At 40.9% G+C, this 18,492-nt stretch overlaps 2 protein-coding genes across 3 annotated transcripts; both read right to left on the reverse strand.

Annotated features, from left to right (window-relative positions):
* Nucleotides 1-386: 386 nt before the first annotated feature.
* LOC110514995 (protein rapunzel) lies at nucleotides 387-17,269 on the reverse strand. Of its 2 annotated transcripts, none has more exons than XM_036972913.1 (3): nucleotides 17,070-17,269; nucleotides 2,317-2,406; nucleotides 387-1,933 (listed from the first exon to the last, which is right to left on the reverse strand). In XM_036972913.1, the coding sequence occupies exon 3, from the start codon at nucleotides 1,881-1,883 to the stop codon at nucleotides 708-710; it is 1,176 nt and encodes a 391-aa protein (XP_036828808.1). In that variant the 5' UTR covers nucleotides 1,884-1,933; nucleotides 2,317-2,406; nucleotides 17,070-17,269; the 3' UTR covers nucleotides 387-707. The 2 variants fall into 2 exon arrangements, with proteins under 2 accessions (XP_036828808.1, XP_021449751.1); XM_021594076.2 differs by lacking the exon at nucleotides 17,070-17,269 and adding an exon at nucleotides 12,203-12,358.
* On the reverse strand, nucleotides 12,705-16,985 carry LOC110514973. Its single transcript, XM_021594071.2, has 2 exons — nucleotides 16,490-16,985; nucleotides 12,705-14,792 (listed from the first exon to the last, which is right to left on the reverse strand). Exon 2 carries the CDS (start codon nucleotides 14,721-14,723, stop codon nucleotides 13,539-13,541), a length of 1,185 nt encoding a protein of 394 aa, XP_021449746.1. The 5' UTR covers nucleotides 14,724-14,792; nucleotides 16,490-16,985; the 3' UTR covers nucleotides 12,705-13,538.
* Nucleotides 17,270-18,492: the final 1,223 nt, after the last annotated feature.

The raw sequence follows: 18,492 nt of genomic DNA on the forward strand, positions 1-18,492 counted from the left end.
ACAAAACACAATGTCAGTTGAGTTGTTGTCATATCACAGGAGGTTGGTGGCACCTTAATTGGGGAAAACAGGCTTGTGGTAATGGCTGGAATGGAATATTCCGTTCGCGCCGTTCCAGCCCTTTCTATGAGACGTCATCCCCTCGGCAGCCTCTACTGTGTCATATGAATGTAAATTGCAGCAGCTGAAAATGAGTCAAAGGTGTTTTTTTGTTTTTTTACATATAAAAAGAGGGAAAATGCAATTCTAGTTATGCAAACTTGAGGGATTTCTTTTTACAAACATTAGGCTTTTATATTTACACACTTCATAAACATTATGTGATTTGGTCAATATAGAACATGTATCAAGACACAAAGATTAATTTAGATTCTCAGAGGCATAGATCATGACTATCACAGTTATTATGTGTGGTTTATTTGAACATGTCAAGCAGATTTTATTTACACTATTTTAGTAGGGGGCATACATAAAAGAAAAACATTACAAAGAATAGATTAACAGGTAAAACAGTCTTTGGTAAGTATCATGCCTTATAATAAATGTTAGCCTATGTTCCTCCTCATTAGTATAGCTGGGGATCAGAACTCAACTGAGAAAGAGAGAAAGTACTTGGCAATGTCAGTCTTAGTGTAAAGATCAAATTGGACTGAATATAACATTGGGAGCTAAGGCTAATTATTAATTCATTTTTAAGTAAGAAAAAGTCAATTGTAGTGAACACAAACATAGAAGTTCTTGTGCTCCTCCCAGTAGTGTAGCTCTTCGGCAAAGCTCCAGACACAGGCCAGGTCTTTGCAAGTCTTGACCGTGTGGACTGCACATGGACCTGGCAACTGCTCAAACAGGAGCTCAGCTGTACCCACTACGGTGAGTTTCTTCTGACCCTGGATCAGCTGCTGGATGTGGGCCTTGTTCAGAGGCTCGGGCGAGGCACTGTAGGAGACCATGACGTTCAGCTTCTCGTCTGTCGCTGGCACCTGAAAGCGATTTTTTCCTGTGGGGCACTGGATGTCTTTTTTGTTGGAGAACAGGCCCGAAGGGGAGCTGAATATACGGACAGACCAGCACACCCAGTCATACTTTCTTTTCAGCTTCTCCAAAATGGCGTCTGCCAGCTGCTGGTTGCTCAGGTCAGAATGGTCCCTAACCAACCTCCGGGAATCCAGTTCAGACTGCTTGGGGAAGCTGGTGATGCAGTCCTCAATGACAGCATTCATTTTCACCTGTACATCCTTCATCTTTTCACCCCAGTCTTGAAGAAGCTTCTCTTCGTCATCGCAGTCCTTTAGAGCGGTGTAGCCCATCAGAGCGATGAGGCCTATGCAAAAGAGTTTCTTCAACCTGGCACAGAAGTCTTCCATTGCGCGTCGACTTTTCTCTTCATAGTTAAGAGTAATTTCCAACACTGACTCTCCAGAGAAGTTGTCTCCCGTCACGGCACTATAGAGGGTGTGTAGGTTTTTGTCGCCACCTGTTTTGACAAAATGCTCCATGAAAAGCTTCTTCTTGACCTCACGAAACTTGGGTTTGGCATTGAGGATGTCCATGTACTTGCGGAACTGGTTGGAGATGTTCTCCTCTACAGAAAAGTAGGCAGCGTCTGCTCCGCTCTTCTTGATCTCCTCGTTAATACGCTGCATCTCCTCTGAAACCACCTCCAGGCGTTCACGAACTTTCTGGAACTGCTCCTTCATGAACGCAGCTTCCTTGCTCTCCACATTGTCCAGGGCCAATTTCACGATGGGAGCAGCGATGGCGAAAACAGGGAAGAGGTCACCTGCGATACTGGCCACCACCTCAGCTCCCTGTTCAAACACTTCCATTACAGTCTCTACCACGTTCTTCTTCTCTGCTACGATCTTCTGTAGCTGGCCGGCCATCTTTGCTGGTATTGTTATTATTCAGTGCACAACAAATAACAGTATAACATCTGAAAATAAAAGAGCATAAGGACATGGTCAAAAGGATGTTTGAACTCTTTTATTTACATTAGACATGATAAAGTCTACAGAATGACTCGACTAAACTGACACTTAATAATAGCAGAGTTTACCAAAGTCAGTCCTGGGGCAGCACTGAGTTTGTGAAACGCTGGTCTATAGAATGACTCTTGACAAAGACAGAAACCTTTCTACTGACACTTAACTAAAGCATTATTGAAGATCCATTTAAAATATAGACAACCAATCATCCCCCAGTTCAAGCCCTTAGTTAAAATGGAGGAAATGTTCAACAGCAATACCAAAGTCTTAACAATTAGGCCCATATAGTTGATTACCTACCTCCCTATAGAATATTAGTATCTGAACTTACGTAGAGCTGTTCAGGTATTGTTGGACGGTGGCCTGCTTCCTTGCTCACACTCTCAACTAGAGTGAATCCCTGCTGGCCTCACAGTGAGAACTGATAAAGAAAGAGAGAGAGGGAGCAGTGTAAATTGCAGTACACAAGCAAAGCCTGCTGGGATTACAGCTGGACAATCAAAGTGAGCAATGAGGGAACAATGCAAAGAGAATTCACAAGTGAGGGAAGACACGTAGGGGTAGATACTCTATGGAGTTTGAAATGTGTACTTCAAGGCAGTGTTTTAATGGTTTTATGGTATAGAAATGTTTTAAGTATTTACCGTTTACTGTCTGCATTATACACTCAATTCAAGTGTGTTGTATATCACATCAACAAAGTGCCAAATTAGGAAAAAACAACCAACCAATGAAGATCTGAAATACGGTTTGAAGTATGCACAGCAAGCAGGAAGCCAATTAGTAACTTCAAACACTATGATGCACTAGAGCAGACTATGACTGAAGGGGTGGTGGATTGTAAGTGTACATTTGAAGAAATCACATGCAGTATCTAGCATTGGAATAACATAATACAAGCAGGAATTAAGACTAATTTCAGCCTGGAGGCCATTTTAGATTAAATACTATCATTGTTTGTTACAGAAGTAGTGACAGAACATTTATTATGCCGCATTTAAAAAAAAAAAAGTAATATACTGTATAACGTATACACCTCTGCTGCAATAAATCATTGCAAATTGTATTTGACAACTGGCATGAAATTACTTTCAGGTCAAAGTACAATGTTATAAGCTCACAGTTTAAAAATAAAAACCTAATCCATTCTCCTTTGGCCCTTCAACTACCACCACCATCCCCACCACGGTTGCTCGCTCAGCCAGTCCAGTCAATGCCATGGAGAGTTTGGGAGTGATAAACTGTCTGTTGGAGATTAAACTTGCTGAGCAGGAGTGCATTTTCCACAAAAATGCAAGTAACCACAGCAACTAGACAACGGAAACTATTCTGTCAGCGTCTCAGTCTGCCTTTCTCTGCTGCTGAGGTCTGGCCCAAGGGGGTTTACACTGCAAAAGATCAGGGAAGATGTCACCCTCATTTCTCAACCTGATCTATCACCTACATCTACAGCTGTCAAGGGAGGCACAGTCTTTATGGCCGTAGACAACGGCGACTACTAAAACAGATTGGTCTAAGAAAATCCAAGAACTCTAGAACAATCTCAATACAGCCAAAGCTGACAACTCTCACGCATTTGACCCTCTTCTCACACCACACATCTCGCATTGAAAAGTACAGATTTTATTTTTTAAATTAGTTAGTGCGCTAACATTTCAACTGTGCTACAAATTGTTTTGAAAATGGAGAATCTGTGCCACTGAGGTATAATAAGAACTGAAGAATGTGTCCAAGATGTCCGACCGTTGTTTTCAAGATAAACCTACTCAAGTTCACATACGTCGATTCATGGACCGTTAATATCGAGGTGGCATCCCGTTTATACGGACAAACATCACATGCGCACAGGGAGCAGTGTCGACGTCATACAAACCCATGGCAGACATTGGATGAATATAAAAATGTTCATAACTTCGGCTGAGTAAAAAATAAATAATAATAATTGGCCTCAGCAAAAAAAAAATTATAATTTAATGGATGTTTTGTGTACAATGGTGATGGCACAGCTGTCTAAGGCACTGCATCGCAGTGTTTGAGGCATCACTACAGACCCTGGTTCGATACTGGGCGGTATCACATCCCGGCCGTGATAGAGTCCCATAGGGCGGCACACAATTGGCCCAGCGCTATCCGGATTAGGGGAGGGTTTAGCCGGGGTAGGCCGTCATTGTAAATAAGAATTTGTTCTTAACTGACTTGCCTGGTTAAATAAAATACAAAAAACAAAAAAATGTGGCAGTGTATGGAAAATTGTCTTTCTGGGCTGGGTATCAGCTAAACTACAGTACCGAAGCAAAACTGTAGGAGCAGTAGAAACCATGCGTCTAAATTTAACATCACAAGAGGAACCTCTATCATTGAGGGGATTCATCTCGCCTGGGTGCGCAGGTAGCCGTGTTTTGCATAGGCTGAAAGTTGATTGCATTTGGAATCAGGATGCCTTCCGGGCTTGGGACAGGTGCCCCGTTCAAAGCCCAGGGTTAAGTCGGCTCAAAATGAATTAAGCACGTGTAGTAATTAGTAGGGTCCTGTGTTTTCCCATGCAAAAGTGATTGCTTTTGATAAACAAAAGGCTTTATCTGCCTTCCCAATGAAAAATATTTGAACATTTTCTGACATTTATTTTATGGAAAAGAGATTTCTAGATGAGGCACCATGCTGTCTTGTCGACAAAACGACAGAGCGCCACAGATTATTCTTTGATTTGAGAATGGCGCTCCTCCTTCCCCGCTTTCGCCCGATGGCGTGACGGCTCAGCATAATCGAATCCGTCCATTGTCTTGCCATAGCACTGTGAGCTGCGGCACATTGAAGCCTTTGATGGGTCTTGTTATGTAAAGGATCAAGGGGACTGGATGAGCATTTTAAAGAAACGCTCCTCAAGATGAGAGCGGAGTTGAAAGGAGAGAGAGAAAGTTCTCAGCTGAGTTTATAAAACTGTAAAAAGAGCAGCACGGTAGCGCTGTTTTATGTACAATGTTGCCAATAAAATGAGGCTTTGTTTGGGCTCCCGATTTGTGCAGCGGTCTAACGCACTGCATCCCAGTGCTAGAGGCGTCACTACAGACTCTGGTGCGATTCCAGGCTGTATCACAACCGGACGTGATTGGGAGTCCCATAGGGCGGCCCACAATTGATCCAGCGTCGTCCGGGTTAGGCTTGGGTAGGTCGTCATTGTAAATAAGAATTTGTTCTTAACTGACATGCCTAGTTAAATTTAAAAAATATAAAATGTTGCTGTTATTCCCGTCCCTATAGAGAGAAATAGTAATGCTGTATTTTTGTGGGCACTCCGCCATGGTTAGTTGGACAAAGCCTATGGGAAAGATGAATGAAGTTTTTATAGGGTTTTTGTAGAAATGCCAAAAATAAGGTCTGTGGTAAACAAAGACTGAGGAGACCTTACACGTTTTGTTCTATGAGATAATGTTCCTCAGCTAACGTCACTTTTTGAGAATTTTTAACAAATTAATTCATAAAAAGGTCATGTCAACTGACTGCTATTATCTCATAAGACAAAACGTATAAGATCTCATCTCATAAGCCTGTGTTAACCTCAGACCTTATTTGGGGCGTTTATTCAAAACTACATTTTTTTCCCCCATAGCTGAACGAACTAGAGGTAACTAATTTCCGGGTTTTAGGACTATAAACTGGCGAGCTCTATTGCAGAATGCAGCCGTTTGACAGCACATACTAAAGTAGATGTAATCCGCACTTGCAAAAGTCCCCTTGTTTTAGCAGGGAAGTTTGGTAGGGTGACCTTTTTGGTCAGATTGTGAACTCAAAAGTTTGATTCAAGAAAAGGGGGGGGGGGGGGGGGGCAATAAATATACCAATTATTTGATTAGGGAGGGTGTAGGGGCAGATTTATGTAATCTTGTATTCAGGAGATTTTATCTATTTAATTTAGCCTGATCAGTGGAATAATTGTAATTCTTAACAATGGGGTAAAATATAAGGTAATTAGTGTGCTTGTCAACAATGACACTTATTCCCCATGCTTATTTTTATTATTCCACTTCTTCCAATTTTGACAGTGTAATCACACATTTGAAATCTGATATGCCTATGTCTGAAAATTAATGATGAGGCTATGTATTTTTGCAGCCATTAATGGACAGTTTTGAATAAGTCACAAATAAGCATTGGATGTTAAATACTCCAGGCCTCAAATATAATTTTTCACATTTTACTATTGTGCAGTCAATAACACAAAATAAAATCTGTATATAGTGTGTGGAAATGAATTAATGAGGTAAGGCAATAAATAGGCCATGGTGGCAAAGTAATTACAATTTAGCAATGAACACTGGAGTGATAGATGTGCAGATGAGGATGTGCAAGTATAAATACTGATATAAATACTGGTGTGCAAAAGAGCAGGGAAAAAAAAGAAAAAAATATGGGGATGAGGTAGGTAGTTGGTTGGATGGGCTATTTACAGATGGGCTGTGTACAGCTGCAGCGACCGGAAAGCTGCTCTGACAAGCCGATGCTTGTAGTTAGTGAGGGAGATAAGTCTACAACATCAGTGATTTTTGAAATTTGTTTCAGTCATTGGCAGCAGAGAACTGGAAGGAAAGGCGGCCATATAGGTATTGGCTTTGGGGATGACCAGTGAAATATACCTGCTGGGGCGTGTGCTACGTGTGGGTGTTGCTATGGTGACCAGTGAGCTAAGATAAAGCGGCGCTTTACCTAGCAAAGACTTATAGATGACCTGGAGCCTGTGGGTTTGGCGACGAATATGTAGCGAGGACCAACCAACGAGAGCATACAGGTCGCAATGGTGGGTAGTATATGGGACTTTGGTGACAAAACGGATGGCACTGTGATAGCAAATTGGATGCAGTCTGAGTAGAGTGTTGGAGGCTATTTTGTAAATGACATCGCCGAAGTCAAGGATCGGCAGGATACAGTTTTACGAGGGTATGTTTGGCAGCAGGAGAGAAGGAGGCTTTGTTGCGAAATAGGAAGCCGCTTCTAACTTTGGATTGGAGATGCTTAATGCGAGTCTTCAAGGAGAGGTAACAGTCTAGCCAGACACCTAGGTATTTATAGTTGTCCACATATTGTAAGTCAGAACCGTCCAGAGTAGTGATACTAGGCGGGCGGGCAGCGATCGGTTGAAGTGCATGCATTTAGTTTTACTAGCGTTTAAGAGCAGTTGGAGGCCACGGAATGAGTGTTGTATGGCATTGAAGCTCTTTTGCAGGTTTGTTAACACAGTGTCCAAAGAAGGGCCAGATGTATACAAAATGGTGTCGTCTGCATAGAGGTGGATCAGAGAATCACCCACAGCAAGAGTGACATCATTGATATATACAGAGAAAAGAGTCGCCGAGAATTAAACCCTGTGGCATAGAGACTGCCAGAGGTCCGGACAACAGTTAGGTCACCTAACAGTATGAACTATGAAGATAAATGGGGGTCAATCAATTCACATATGGAGTCCAGGGCACAGCTGGGAGCTGAGGGGCGTCTATAACAAGCGGCAACAGTGAGAGACTTATTTCTGGAGAGATGGATTTTTAAAAGTAGTAGCTCAAACTGTTTGGGCATAGATCTGGATAGTAGGACAGAACTCTGCAGGCTAACCCCCCCCCCCCCCCCCCCCCCTTTAGCAGTTCTATCTTGACGGAAAATGTTGTAATTGGGGTTGGAAATTTCAGAATTATTGGTGGCCTTCCTAAACCACGATTCAGACAAGGCTAGGACATCAGGGTTGGCGGTGTGATCTAAAGCAGTGAACAAAGCAAACTGAGGAGGCTTCGGATGTTAACATGCATGAACCCAAGGCGTTTCCGGTTACAGAAGTCAACAAATGAGAGCGCCTGGGGACACACAGGGCCTGGGTTAACCTCTACATCACCAGAGGAACAGAGGAGGAGTAGGATAAGGCTAAAGGCTATAAGAACTGGTCGTCTAGTGCATTCGGAACAGAGAGTAAAAGGAGCAGACCTCTGGGCGTGGTAGGATAGATTCAGGGCATAATGCACAGACAAGGGCATGGCAGGGTGCGAGTACAGTGGAGGTAAACCTAGGCATTGAGTGACGATGAGACAGGCTGTTATGGCTGCGATCCCCAGTGAAATATACCTGCTGGACCAACATCAGGGGGAATTTCAGAGTGACAACTAAAAATACAACTTCGTAACATTAAACATTCTTGAAAATGCAAGTGTCTTACACCCTTCAAAAGATTAGAATCTTGGTAATCAAACTACGTTTTCCAATTTAAAATAGCTATTACAGAGAACAAATCCCATGCTTTTGTTTGAGAAAAGCAATCAAGAACAGAAACATTTTCCGCCATGACAGTTTTTACACATTCACATCTGAAGGTAAAATTATGACTTTACATTCTGATATCTTGCTCTTATTTCTCTTCCTGAGTGTCCCATTGATCAAATGAAGTGCCGTTTCTTTGATAAAATCCATTTTTATAGCCTAAATCGAAACATTTTGTAAAACGATTGTGGCGTGAATTCCATCTCTAACAATTTTTTACGGAGCATTGGGCGTGATTCGCCCCTGTAAACAATCGTTTATCTAGTCATGGTGGGTTTCAGTGCATTCCTCTGGATGTTTGCAACACAGCCAAACGTCATTGTTTTTTTTGTTTGAGGAATCTTGGAGTGTTATGATTCAAACGAACTGAGGAGCTGTTTATGCAAGGACAGGACGTACTTCTGGACGGGTAAGTGCTAATGCCGTTTTATGAAATATAAAAATATATATATATTATATATAAAAAATATTATTTTTTTTTGCAATGAAATGTGTAGTTTGTTTGTGTGTGTGTTGGTTTGTTTGGGTGTGTGTGTGTATATATATATATATATATACATACAACAATGGCCAGAGTTGAATGGAACTCCTTAGTGACTGTTCCCTCTGCTCTATACAATACATATCTGTTTATTTTATGTGATGATAAAAGGCTCATACAATACAAATATTTTTTTTATGTTTTCTTTCACAGTGATAGCGACTCCGACTGGGAGCCCCCGGTGCCAAGCTGCCCGCTCTACCTCTGCCCCCAGTGGTGTTCATATGCCACAGTTCATTACTGCAGGCATGACTGTGCCTCAGCGCCAAAAGGGCACAGCATGGCGGTGTCGTTGTGTTCTGTGTCACATGAAATGCACCACTTGTTCAGTTTGCCTCTGCTTTACATCAGAAAGAGACTGCTATGGGACATGGCACAGGCAGCAAAATATTATGACGAGGACTTCCAAGGGGTGTACTGTTTTTTTTTTTAAATATTTATTTTCTAATCTTTTTTTGATTTTTTTTTTTCTGTGTGTGTGTTAGAATTTAGAATGTTTTATATGTTGTATATAGTTATTTGCACTGCTGTATATAGTTATAGGTCATTTCACCAATTCGGCCACTTGGGTACATTTGGGCAACTTGTGTGGGACACCTGGGTGACTTCATGCTAAATGTCATGTAGCTCACCCATTCCTGAAGTTATCAGTCTGAAACTTTGCACACCTACAGTTGCCCTCTTGTGTTATCCATCAAAAGATGATACTACAACAATAAAAACAGAAAACGTATGCTCTTTCTTTCTCTTTTCTTCCACCAGATCTACTGTGTTATATTCTCCTACATTCAATTAACATTTCCACAAACTTCAGAATGTTTCCATTCAAATGATACCAATAATATGCATATCCTTGCCTCTGGGGCTGAGCTACAGGCAGTTAGATTTGGATATGTCTTCAGGCGGAAATTGAGAACAAAGGGATGCAGCCATAACAGGTTAAACTAGGTGCAGTCTCCGCATGTCTGGGGGGTGGGGCAAGGGAGCTAACCGAGGCATGTAGAGCGGAACTTGGGGCTCTGCAGTAAAACAAAATAAGAGCTACCCTAAACAACAGTATACAAGGCATATTTACATTGACATAGGTAGAGTAAGATTGTGGCAATGATCGTCAACTAGTAGGGTTAAACCACCTGAATATTGATATCTATTAGATTTTTCTTAAAGGTTGGTTGACTGAGAAATGAATTGTTATAACAAGAACATTCTCAAACACCCAACACTTGGGAAACATAGATCAGGAGTTGCCAACCCTCCTAGAGTGCAAGCAGGATTTTCTTCCAGCCCTATTTGAAAGAGTTCACCCAAATGACAAAATCCAAAATGGTTGTGTCTTTAACTAGACTGCAATCTATGATTTGGTTTCACACTGCCTTCAACCATTAATATTAGAATTTCTTGTGCAGAGCATTTGTGTTGTGGTAACACTCCCATCACGTGTCACATACAACTTTCCACCTGGGAACAGGTATCAATCCCTGCTTCCAACCTTCCCACTGTTTTTCCCAATGTGCCTGTCTCCCAATCTCATTTCATTACCGTCTGAATAAAGTGTCAAACTACCCCAAAAATCTAAAAGTAACAAAGTCGTTGAATTTTGAGTGTTCATTTAATGTTCAAAGATTCCGGAATACACCTGACCTGTGGTTTTCATTTTTAAAAATGTTCTACTCTTAGGCCTAAGCCATGTCAAAATATGTAGAATTGCAGGAAATGGGCTTTAAAACAGTACAATTTTCATGGGGGAGGACCCCCAGACCCCACGGCTAGGGCTTGTGTTAGGGGACAATGAAATTCACATAGCAAAATGTCTTCAAAGGTTGGCAGCCCTGTCAATGTAATTGATTAGAATGTATAATCAAGCATACTAAATATAAACAGATGGTCTGATACTATTAGATCAGCAGCTATCATAAAACAGATGGGGCAAATGGCTTTGAAAAAGACACAGCTCTCATTGATACAACATTTGCATTAGAAGCCAGTTTAATGATGGAAGCGGAATGTCATGCATTAGGATAGAAAAACATCCATCTAATTTGATGTAGCCATCCACACTGCCATGCTAAAAAAAACTAGACATTTCAGCTCTCCATTAAAACCTTAACTCCCAGGGGTTGTCTCATTGTCTGAGTGTATGTGAAGTATCTCTACTTCACTAAAGCAGACAAGTTATCCAGGGTAAAGTGATGGTACATTTTCAGATGTGCAAGAATTAGGCTTAGACACTAGCCAACACATAGGTTGAATCATAGTCGTTTACACATCATTTAAATTAAATTACGTTGAACCAACGTGGAATAGACGTTGAATTTACAGCTGTGCCCAGTGGGTACAGACTCAAAAGTGCTATAGCTGTAGCTCTACAAGGGAGGCATATCTCAGGCCAAATAATTCACCAAATAACAAGCAGGCCAGTCAACCTTAAAATGTACATTAACTGATGTCCACTGAGGAGCAGTTAGGCCTACTGAATTAATAATTGTCAACATCATAACTGATCCATTTGTATATTAATATCTGGCCATCAAGATAGACATTTTATAGTGTCTTCTTTTCATGGTTCGAGTCCTAAATGAAATACAAATCATTGAAAGCTGCAATAATAAATAGCAACATTTGAGTTGCCCAAACAATCAGTAAGCTACAGTATCTTTGTCGATTGAGGACTAGTTGAGGGAGGTGGCCAAATCATCCTGTGAAGCTTGCCCACATATACACTGACCAGACATGACTGGCTGCATTTAACAAATGGACATAGCTCTTTGCAAGCCGAGAAGAGAAAATCATATTACACTTGTTGTTGTTAAAAGCTGTTCATGTGGCCTCTTAATGGGAAATGCATCGATTAGCTCGTTCAACAAGGGCTCTAATTGCTTTATTTCAGTACCTTGTTTAACTCCCTATATAGTCTGTATACCTCGTGGATTAATATGATAAGGCCTTGCAACAATATGTCAATTGATTAAATTCAGCACTGTTGCCACCGCAGTAGTACTTGTATCGTGACAATATATAATTATGGCCACGAGAAACACTTCCTGGAGAAGGCCTGCACATTATGTCTCCGATTCTAGGCTACCAACGCCCAACCACTGTTTTGACAGAAGTTGTGCACATAGTTACATTGTGTGTTTTGCGCAACTTACAGTAAAACATAAGCTATTATTTAAATGCGCACATTACATGATAAAGTAATGTTTTCAAAGATATCGTAGGATCTCAAAAAGTCATGACCAATTTGACCAGTCTCGTCGTTAAAGAACTGCGCAACTAATGAAAACAGCTGCGATAACTTTTGGAAAATATAGACAGAACTGTGTAAGCCTATTGAAGACACTTTTAAATACTCATATGCAATTACGGTTGCCTAAAAACTCACCTTTTCATTCGCTTTAGTTTGAGGAAGAAAAGCAAATGATTTAGCCGATCTGTTTTTCTCTTCCTATTGGTCTCATATTACAGTTAAAGTGACACACCCATCGACAGAAGCTAAACTTGGGTGGTGGTTAGACAAGTTGTTGAACAAATGATAGCATATTTTCCTGGTCAACATAGAAACTATAATAAATTACACTCCTTTGACAAATAACTGACACAAGTATTTTACCAAGACTATTATAACATTTGCTGAGGATAATTGTGTTTATATTGTGTGAGCTGATGACTGTTTAGGGGGTAATGTAAATAAACTGTCATATATTATCAGTATCAATGTTTATGACTACATGTACCTACCTCTGCTTAAACGTTTTAACATACAGTACCCTCATGTTTTTTACATTTCTTCAGCTGCAGATAGAAATAGAACATAATCGTCCTAATTTACTATTGCATAAAATTCCTAATGTACTCTTGCATAATGATGACCAGCGATAACAATGTCCTTTATATTGTGGTTTATTATGAATAAAGAAGACCATAAACATGAGAAATTATAAGGATATCAAATGTGTGAATATAGACAGAGATGTAATGTTGTAAGGATATAGATTTGGACAGTGTGATGCATCTATCAACAGCATTTTCCAACAGAGCTTGAGTAAGTCCTCAGTACATTGATGAGGAGAAATGGTTGTTTGCTGAAAGCTTACATAACACATTATTACGCTGGCTGGTGTGCTAATTTACAGTATGGTCATCATGAAATACTGGAATGCAGGTAAAATAAGGTATCTTACTATTCTCTTTGGTAGGAAGAAGTACTAAGTTCTCATATGTTGGCATTGTTGTTGAGTAGATAGCCACAGCCTGGCATAAAATGTCTCATATATGTCCATTCATACACATATACAAATCCTGATAGTTTAAACCAGGTGTGCCAAACTCATTTTGCCCAAGGGGCCGCATTCAGTCTTCAAAGAGATAGAGGCGCCGTACTAAAAATTGGTTATATTTCTTTGCCGTGAAATTTGCATAAGACAGTCCACTGTCCATTGTTTCCCCCCAAAAAATCTGGCCCCTGCAGGCCATGTGTTTGACACCCCTGGATTAAATTATCACAAACTACACAAAAATTTATAAGGCCAATAAACAAATAAAAATGTTGCAGTCTGTAACAAGAGATTACATTTTACACAACCACTAGCTAAAGCATCAGCTAGGTTTGCGATATCAATAAAAACACCTCTAAACTCAGTTATAAACATTCATGAATTGTATTTGTAGTTTTCCCCATTATAACTACTCTATGTTCCATTGCACTGTGTAACAAAAGGCTACTCAGGATGAACACATAGGTAAGCTTTTTTGTGTTTTCCATAGTAATAACAATCCTCTTGGAAGTTGTTGGACTCCACCACTTCCTTATAGTGGCTGACAGCATGCACCAAGCAGTTGGGGAGACTTCTGCTGAGGACCTGAGCCACATTCATCATGTTCCCCTTCAGTTTCTGCCCCTCAATCTCTTGCTGGATCTGACCCTTGTTGATAGGCTTAGGCTGAACACTGAACGAGATCACCACTTTGATGTTGTTCTTGGTCAACACATCAAAGTAATTAGCTCCTCCTCTACTTCCATGGTACTTCTTTCCAGCTAGCCAGTTGAAAAAGAAAATGCGCTCCTTGTCATTGAAGACCCTGATAGACCAGCTCACCCAGTCAAATTTCTTAATAAGGGTGTCTAATAGGGATTTGGTGAAGTCAAGGTCAACACTGCCAGGTTTCTCCTGAAGATGATGTTCCATGTCCAGTTTGGCCTGATCCGCAAAGTTTTCAGTGCAATCGTCCACCGCTGCTTTCATGCGGTTCTCAACATCTTCCATACGCTCCTGCCACTTCTTCACCATCTCATCCCCCACAACCCCTTCCTTGAGGCTGGCGTAACCCATGACAGCAATGATGCCCACCACAAAGAGCTTCTTAAGCCTGGCGCAGAAATCTTCTACCGCCCTTCTACTCCTTTGTTCTGTGGAAACCACTGTCTCCAACATGGGGTCACCTGAGGTATTGTCCCCGGTAACGGCATTATAGAGCGCGTCCAGGTTCAAGTCCGTGTCCGTGTTCTCATAATGGCTGAGGAACTTCTCCATCTTCTTCTCTTTGAACTTGGGCTTGGCGTTGACAAAGTCCTGGAACTTTTCGTACTGGCTGAGCATTTGTGCCTCACGGTCAAAGTTCTGCTTATTCAAGGAGGTCCTCTGCAGCTCCAGGGCGATTTGTTCGATCTCAGCCTGGATGCCTTCCAGTTTCTGGTTGACCATGCTGAACTGCTCAGTCAGGTAGCGGGCATCCTGCCCTTCAGGGTTGCTGAGGATCTCAGAGGAGGCTACGAACACAGCCTCAAGGACGGGATGGAGCTGGCCCACAGTGGCTGCCAGGACTGCGGAGGCCTGTCCCATGATCTCCACTCCCTTCTCGATCTTGCCTCTGTTCTGCACGAGCCATTCTGCCACACTGGTCATTTTGAGGGGTCTATCACAAAGTAACAATGGCCAACAAGGTCTTCAAAGATTCTCCAACTATGTTGATGTCTGAAAGAGAAACAAGAGGAACAAACCATAAAGCTCTTGTGGAGGTTTGTTGAGGTGAAATAATACATTTGTTAAGGCAGCAATATCCGATTTTGTGTATTTTTTTCTTCTTCTAAGGATTAGCTAGCTATTAGTTTGAAAAAGTTTGTGTTGGAGATGACTCGATCATCATCACCTCCAGTGGTGTAAAGTACTTAAGTAAAAATACTTGAATGTCATTTTTGGGGGTATTTGTACTCTACTATTTATATTTTTGACAACGTTTACTTTTGCTGTACTACATTCCTAAATAACATAATGTCCTTTTTATTCAATACATTTTCTCTGACACCCAAAAGTATTCGTTACATTTTGAATGCAGGACAGGAAATTGGTCATAGAACATCCCTGGTCATCCCTACGGCCTCTGATCTGGCGGACTCACTAAACACACATGCTGCATTTGTAAATGATGTCTGATAAAAACAAGTTAAATGCTGCCGTCTGGCTTGCTTAATACAAGGAATTTGAAATGATTTATACTTTTACTTTTGATACTTAAGTGTATTTTAGCAATTACATTTACTTTTGATACTTACATATTTTTTAAAAACCAAATACTTAGACTTTTACTCAAGTTGTATTTTACTAGGTGACTTTCACTTTTACTTGAGTCATTTTCTATTAAGGTATCTTTACTTTTACTTAAGTATGAAAATTGGGTAGTTTTTCCACCACTGATTGTATCCAACACAGAAAACAAGAACAGCGTCTAACACAGATTACATCAGACAGTTGGAGTCAAATAGAACAAGCTACTCTCAGCAAAAAAACTAATGGAGAACATGTTGGGACATGCAAGAGTCTAGTTTCATGCCACACCCAGAGTCTCAGGTATATGACAGGACTCGATCACAGCTTCGGTGGCACTGACTCACTTCAAAACATGATTTAAAATAAACATACTGAATGTTTATGGCAACTCAGAGCAAACATCAAAAGTGTGTACTCTCGCTTTATGACGTGGAGAGTTGCGCAACATTGCAGTGCTGGCTTTTTGGAGTTGAATTGACAAGCCTAACAATAGCCAAGACCCAAATCAAACACAGATGTCCACAACCTGGGAAAAAAGGGGATTTTTCTTTGTGAACATGTGATTTTCAATGTAAAATACACAAAAGAGATGAGCTCACACACATCTCATTCCCCTGAGACAATATCCACTACAGAAAAAAGGCACACCCAGAAGGAAAAAAAATCCCCACTGCACTTGTTCTGTAATGAAAAACACACTTTTCTCCCACACACTAAAATATAAGTTAATTGAAATGCAATTGGGTCATTGAATTCACAGCAACTCCATGTACAATGTAGCATCAGTCATTTACATTTTCATGAAAAACACAAAATACAGATTCATATGTACACCCATAGACCATGGGCTTACCAGTAATTGCTGGATTGCAAGATGAATGGTGTCATTTTACATGCTTTCCCAAGGTCTACCACTGTACTAATTACGTCAGTCCTATTAAATAAGCTAACATCACCAGTTATTGCTATCCCATTTTAAAATGACACAATGTCCAAAAAAATGGTGTTAAGAGTATATTAAATCATTGGAATTTTGATGTAATTTGTAGAATTCACTTGTGACTCATCACCACATTGAACTGAAAGCATTTTAATAACAAATAATAGTGAAGGAAAATACTTACTGAGAAATTGTCCTGGTTTAGGATATGTCAAGTCTTCACTTGTAAAACAAAAACAGTTGACTGTGAGAATGCTAATCCAAGGGTACAATTAAGAGGAAGAAAAAGGCGAGCCCCAAACTATTTTTGTAACCAACAGGAGGTATTTTGCCTTCTTTTCAATATCACTCAACTTCTCTCAAATCCTTTGAACATAGGAGTGCTGAATAAAATCTTATTTCTACCGATTATTTTCCATTCTACTGGGGGAAGAAACAAGCCTAAAGAACTCTTATTGAGACCACATCCTTGAGTGATGAGATACCAGCAAGACCACATCCGTTAACAATGGTATCCCAGCATCTCAAATTGCACTTGAATTTCACCTGTTTGCCTTGTCAGTGCACAAACAAAGTGGATCTTTCAAAACCAGTTCCTCACTTTTTCATATGTCTCAGAGGTAGCCTATACTTCTCAAACAAGTTCAGTTTGTCAAATGATAGAAAATCTGGGTAAATAAAAGTTGACACCCTTGATGCAAATTCAAACTGCCCAGATAGTTAAACAAAATGGAGCACGATAAAGAAAAGAGGAAGAAACTCACCTCTGATAGTCCAATAAAGTATACAGGGGGGTGCAGTCTAGTTATCCAACAGTCCAACTGTGCCTCTGAGCACCAGCCTCCTAGTGTTGGGATGTATATGTAGTCTCTCTCTCTCTTCTCTGTCTCTCTCTCTGTCTCTCTCCCTCGTCACTCCCCCGTTGGAACTCCTCCATCCCCTCTCTGCATTCCAACAGGAACCCACTCTGAGGGATGAGGGGCAGGCACTGAGACAGATAACATCCTGTAAACATAGCCCATGCAAGGACACCACTGCCATTCACACAGGGTGTGAAGGATTGTGTGTGTGTCTGTGTGTGGGTGCATGTGTATGTCCAAGCGTTCAAGTGAGCAAGAGAGCCACAAACAAAACCCTGCTTGTTGTGTCTCCATTGAGGTTGCTATGGCCACTGCTTCTTGCCTCTTTTAACAGTGTGCCTGCTAAATGCCACTGAGTTCTGTAAAGTAAGCATGTTTTACAGATAAGCAATTGCAGTTCCCTAAACAGAGGCAGTTCTCAGTATTTTCAAAATAGCTCACATAAGGGACATCAGAGCTAAAACATGTGTAGTTTTGAACTCTTTTAACCTTGAAAATGCATTATCACTGAAGGCAAGCTATTGGACATTTGGATTGAGGCGTAGTAATTTGGAATACACCCTGTATAAGTTGGAATACACCCTGGAGCTGCAGTGCTCTCAGAGTCACTCCGTCACAGTGCTGAGCAGAGCAGTGAAAGGACCTTTGTGTCTTTGCATCCACACCATGGGAGACAGAGCTCACCCACTGTCTTTGTGCTTCAGCTCTGACCGTGCGTCTGATATGACCAATCAGTCCAGTTAACACTGGAGAGAAGAAAGAGGCAGAGATAGAAGAAGAGGAGAAGGGGTTATGTGTCGTGAAGTCAGGACGGTCAGTCATATTGAAGAGGATTTGGTACCCCTCAGTGTTTTTTGGGTCTCCCTGTATCGTCCCGCTGTCAGATGTCGCACTATGCTAACTCATTACTATCGGAAAGGGGAGGATATGCTTCGCAGGGACTCAACGGTATGTGGCGTGATGGGTGGTATTGACTGACGCTGGGAAACATGCTGACTAGGAGGTGTCAGTGTGATGAAGCAAAGCTTACTTCCTGAATCCTACTTCCCAAATATTCCACATTACGTAATTTGAGATGTCCCCTATCCTGTCAAAAATTACAGTTCACTATCCAGTGTGCTAAAATCCTAAATCATTCATCCATTACCCATTTACCAGCTGGTTTTGTGGTTCATTTTTGAAGAAAAGAGAACTGAAAACTATCGAATGGAAACTTCAGAAAGATTCCATCTCACGTAAAATCTTTTCAATGGAAAATAGGGCCTCATTTAAATAAACATGGCATTTGAAGGGGATTTAAGCATACAAGGTGGAACAATTGTAAAGT

Source organism: Oncorhynchus mykiss, chromosome 3, assembly GCF_013265735.2.
Source record: "Oncorhynchus mykiss isolate Arlee chromosome 3, USDA_OmykA_1.1, whole genome shotgun sequence".
NCBI classification, from domain to species: Eukaryota; Metazoa; Chordata; class Actinopteri; order Salmoniformes; family Salmonidae; genus Oncorhynchus; species Oncorhynchus mykiss.

Bases quoted from the DNA above. Each gene is read 5' to 3' on its own strand.
- LOC110514995 (XM_036972913.1), bottom strand. From the start codon at position 1,883: ATGGCCGGCCAGCTACAGAAGATCGTAGCAGAGAAGAAGAACGTGGTA.
- LOC110514973 (XM_021594071.2), bottom strand. From the start codon at position 14,723: ATGACCAGTGTGGCAGAATGGCTCGTGCAGAACAGAGGCAAGATCGAG.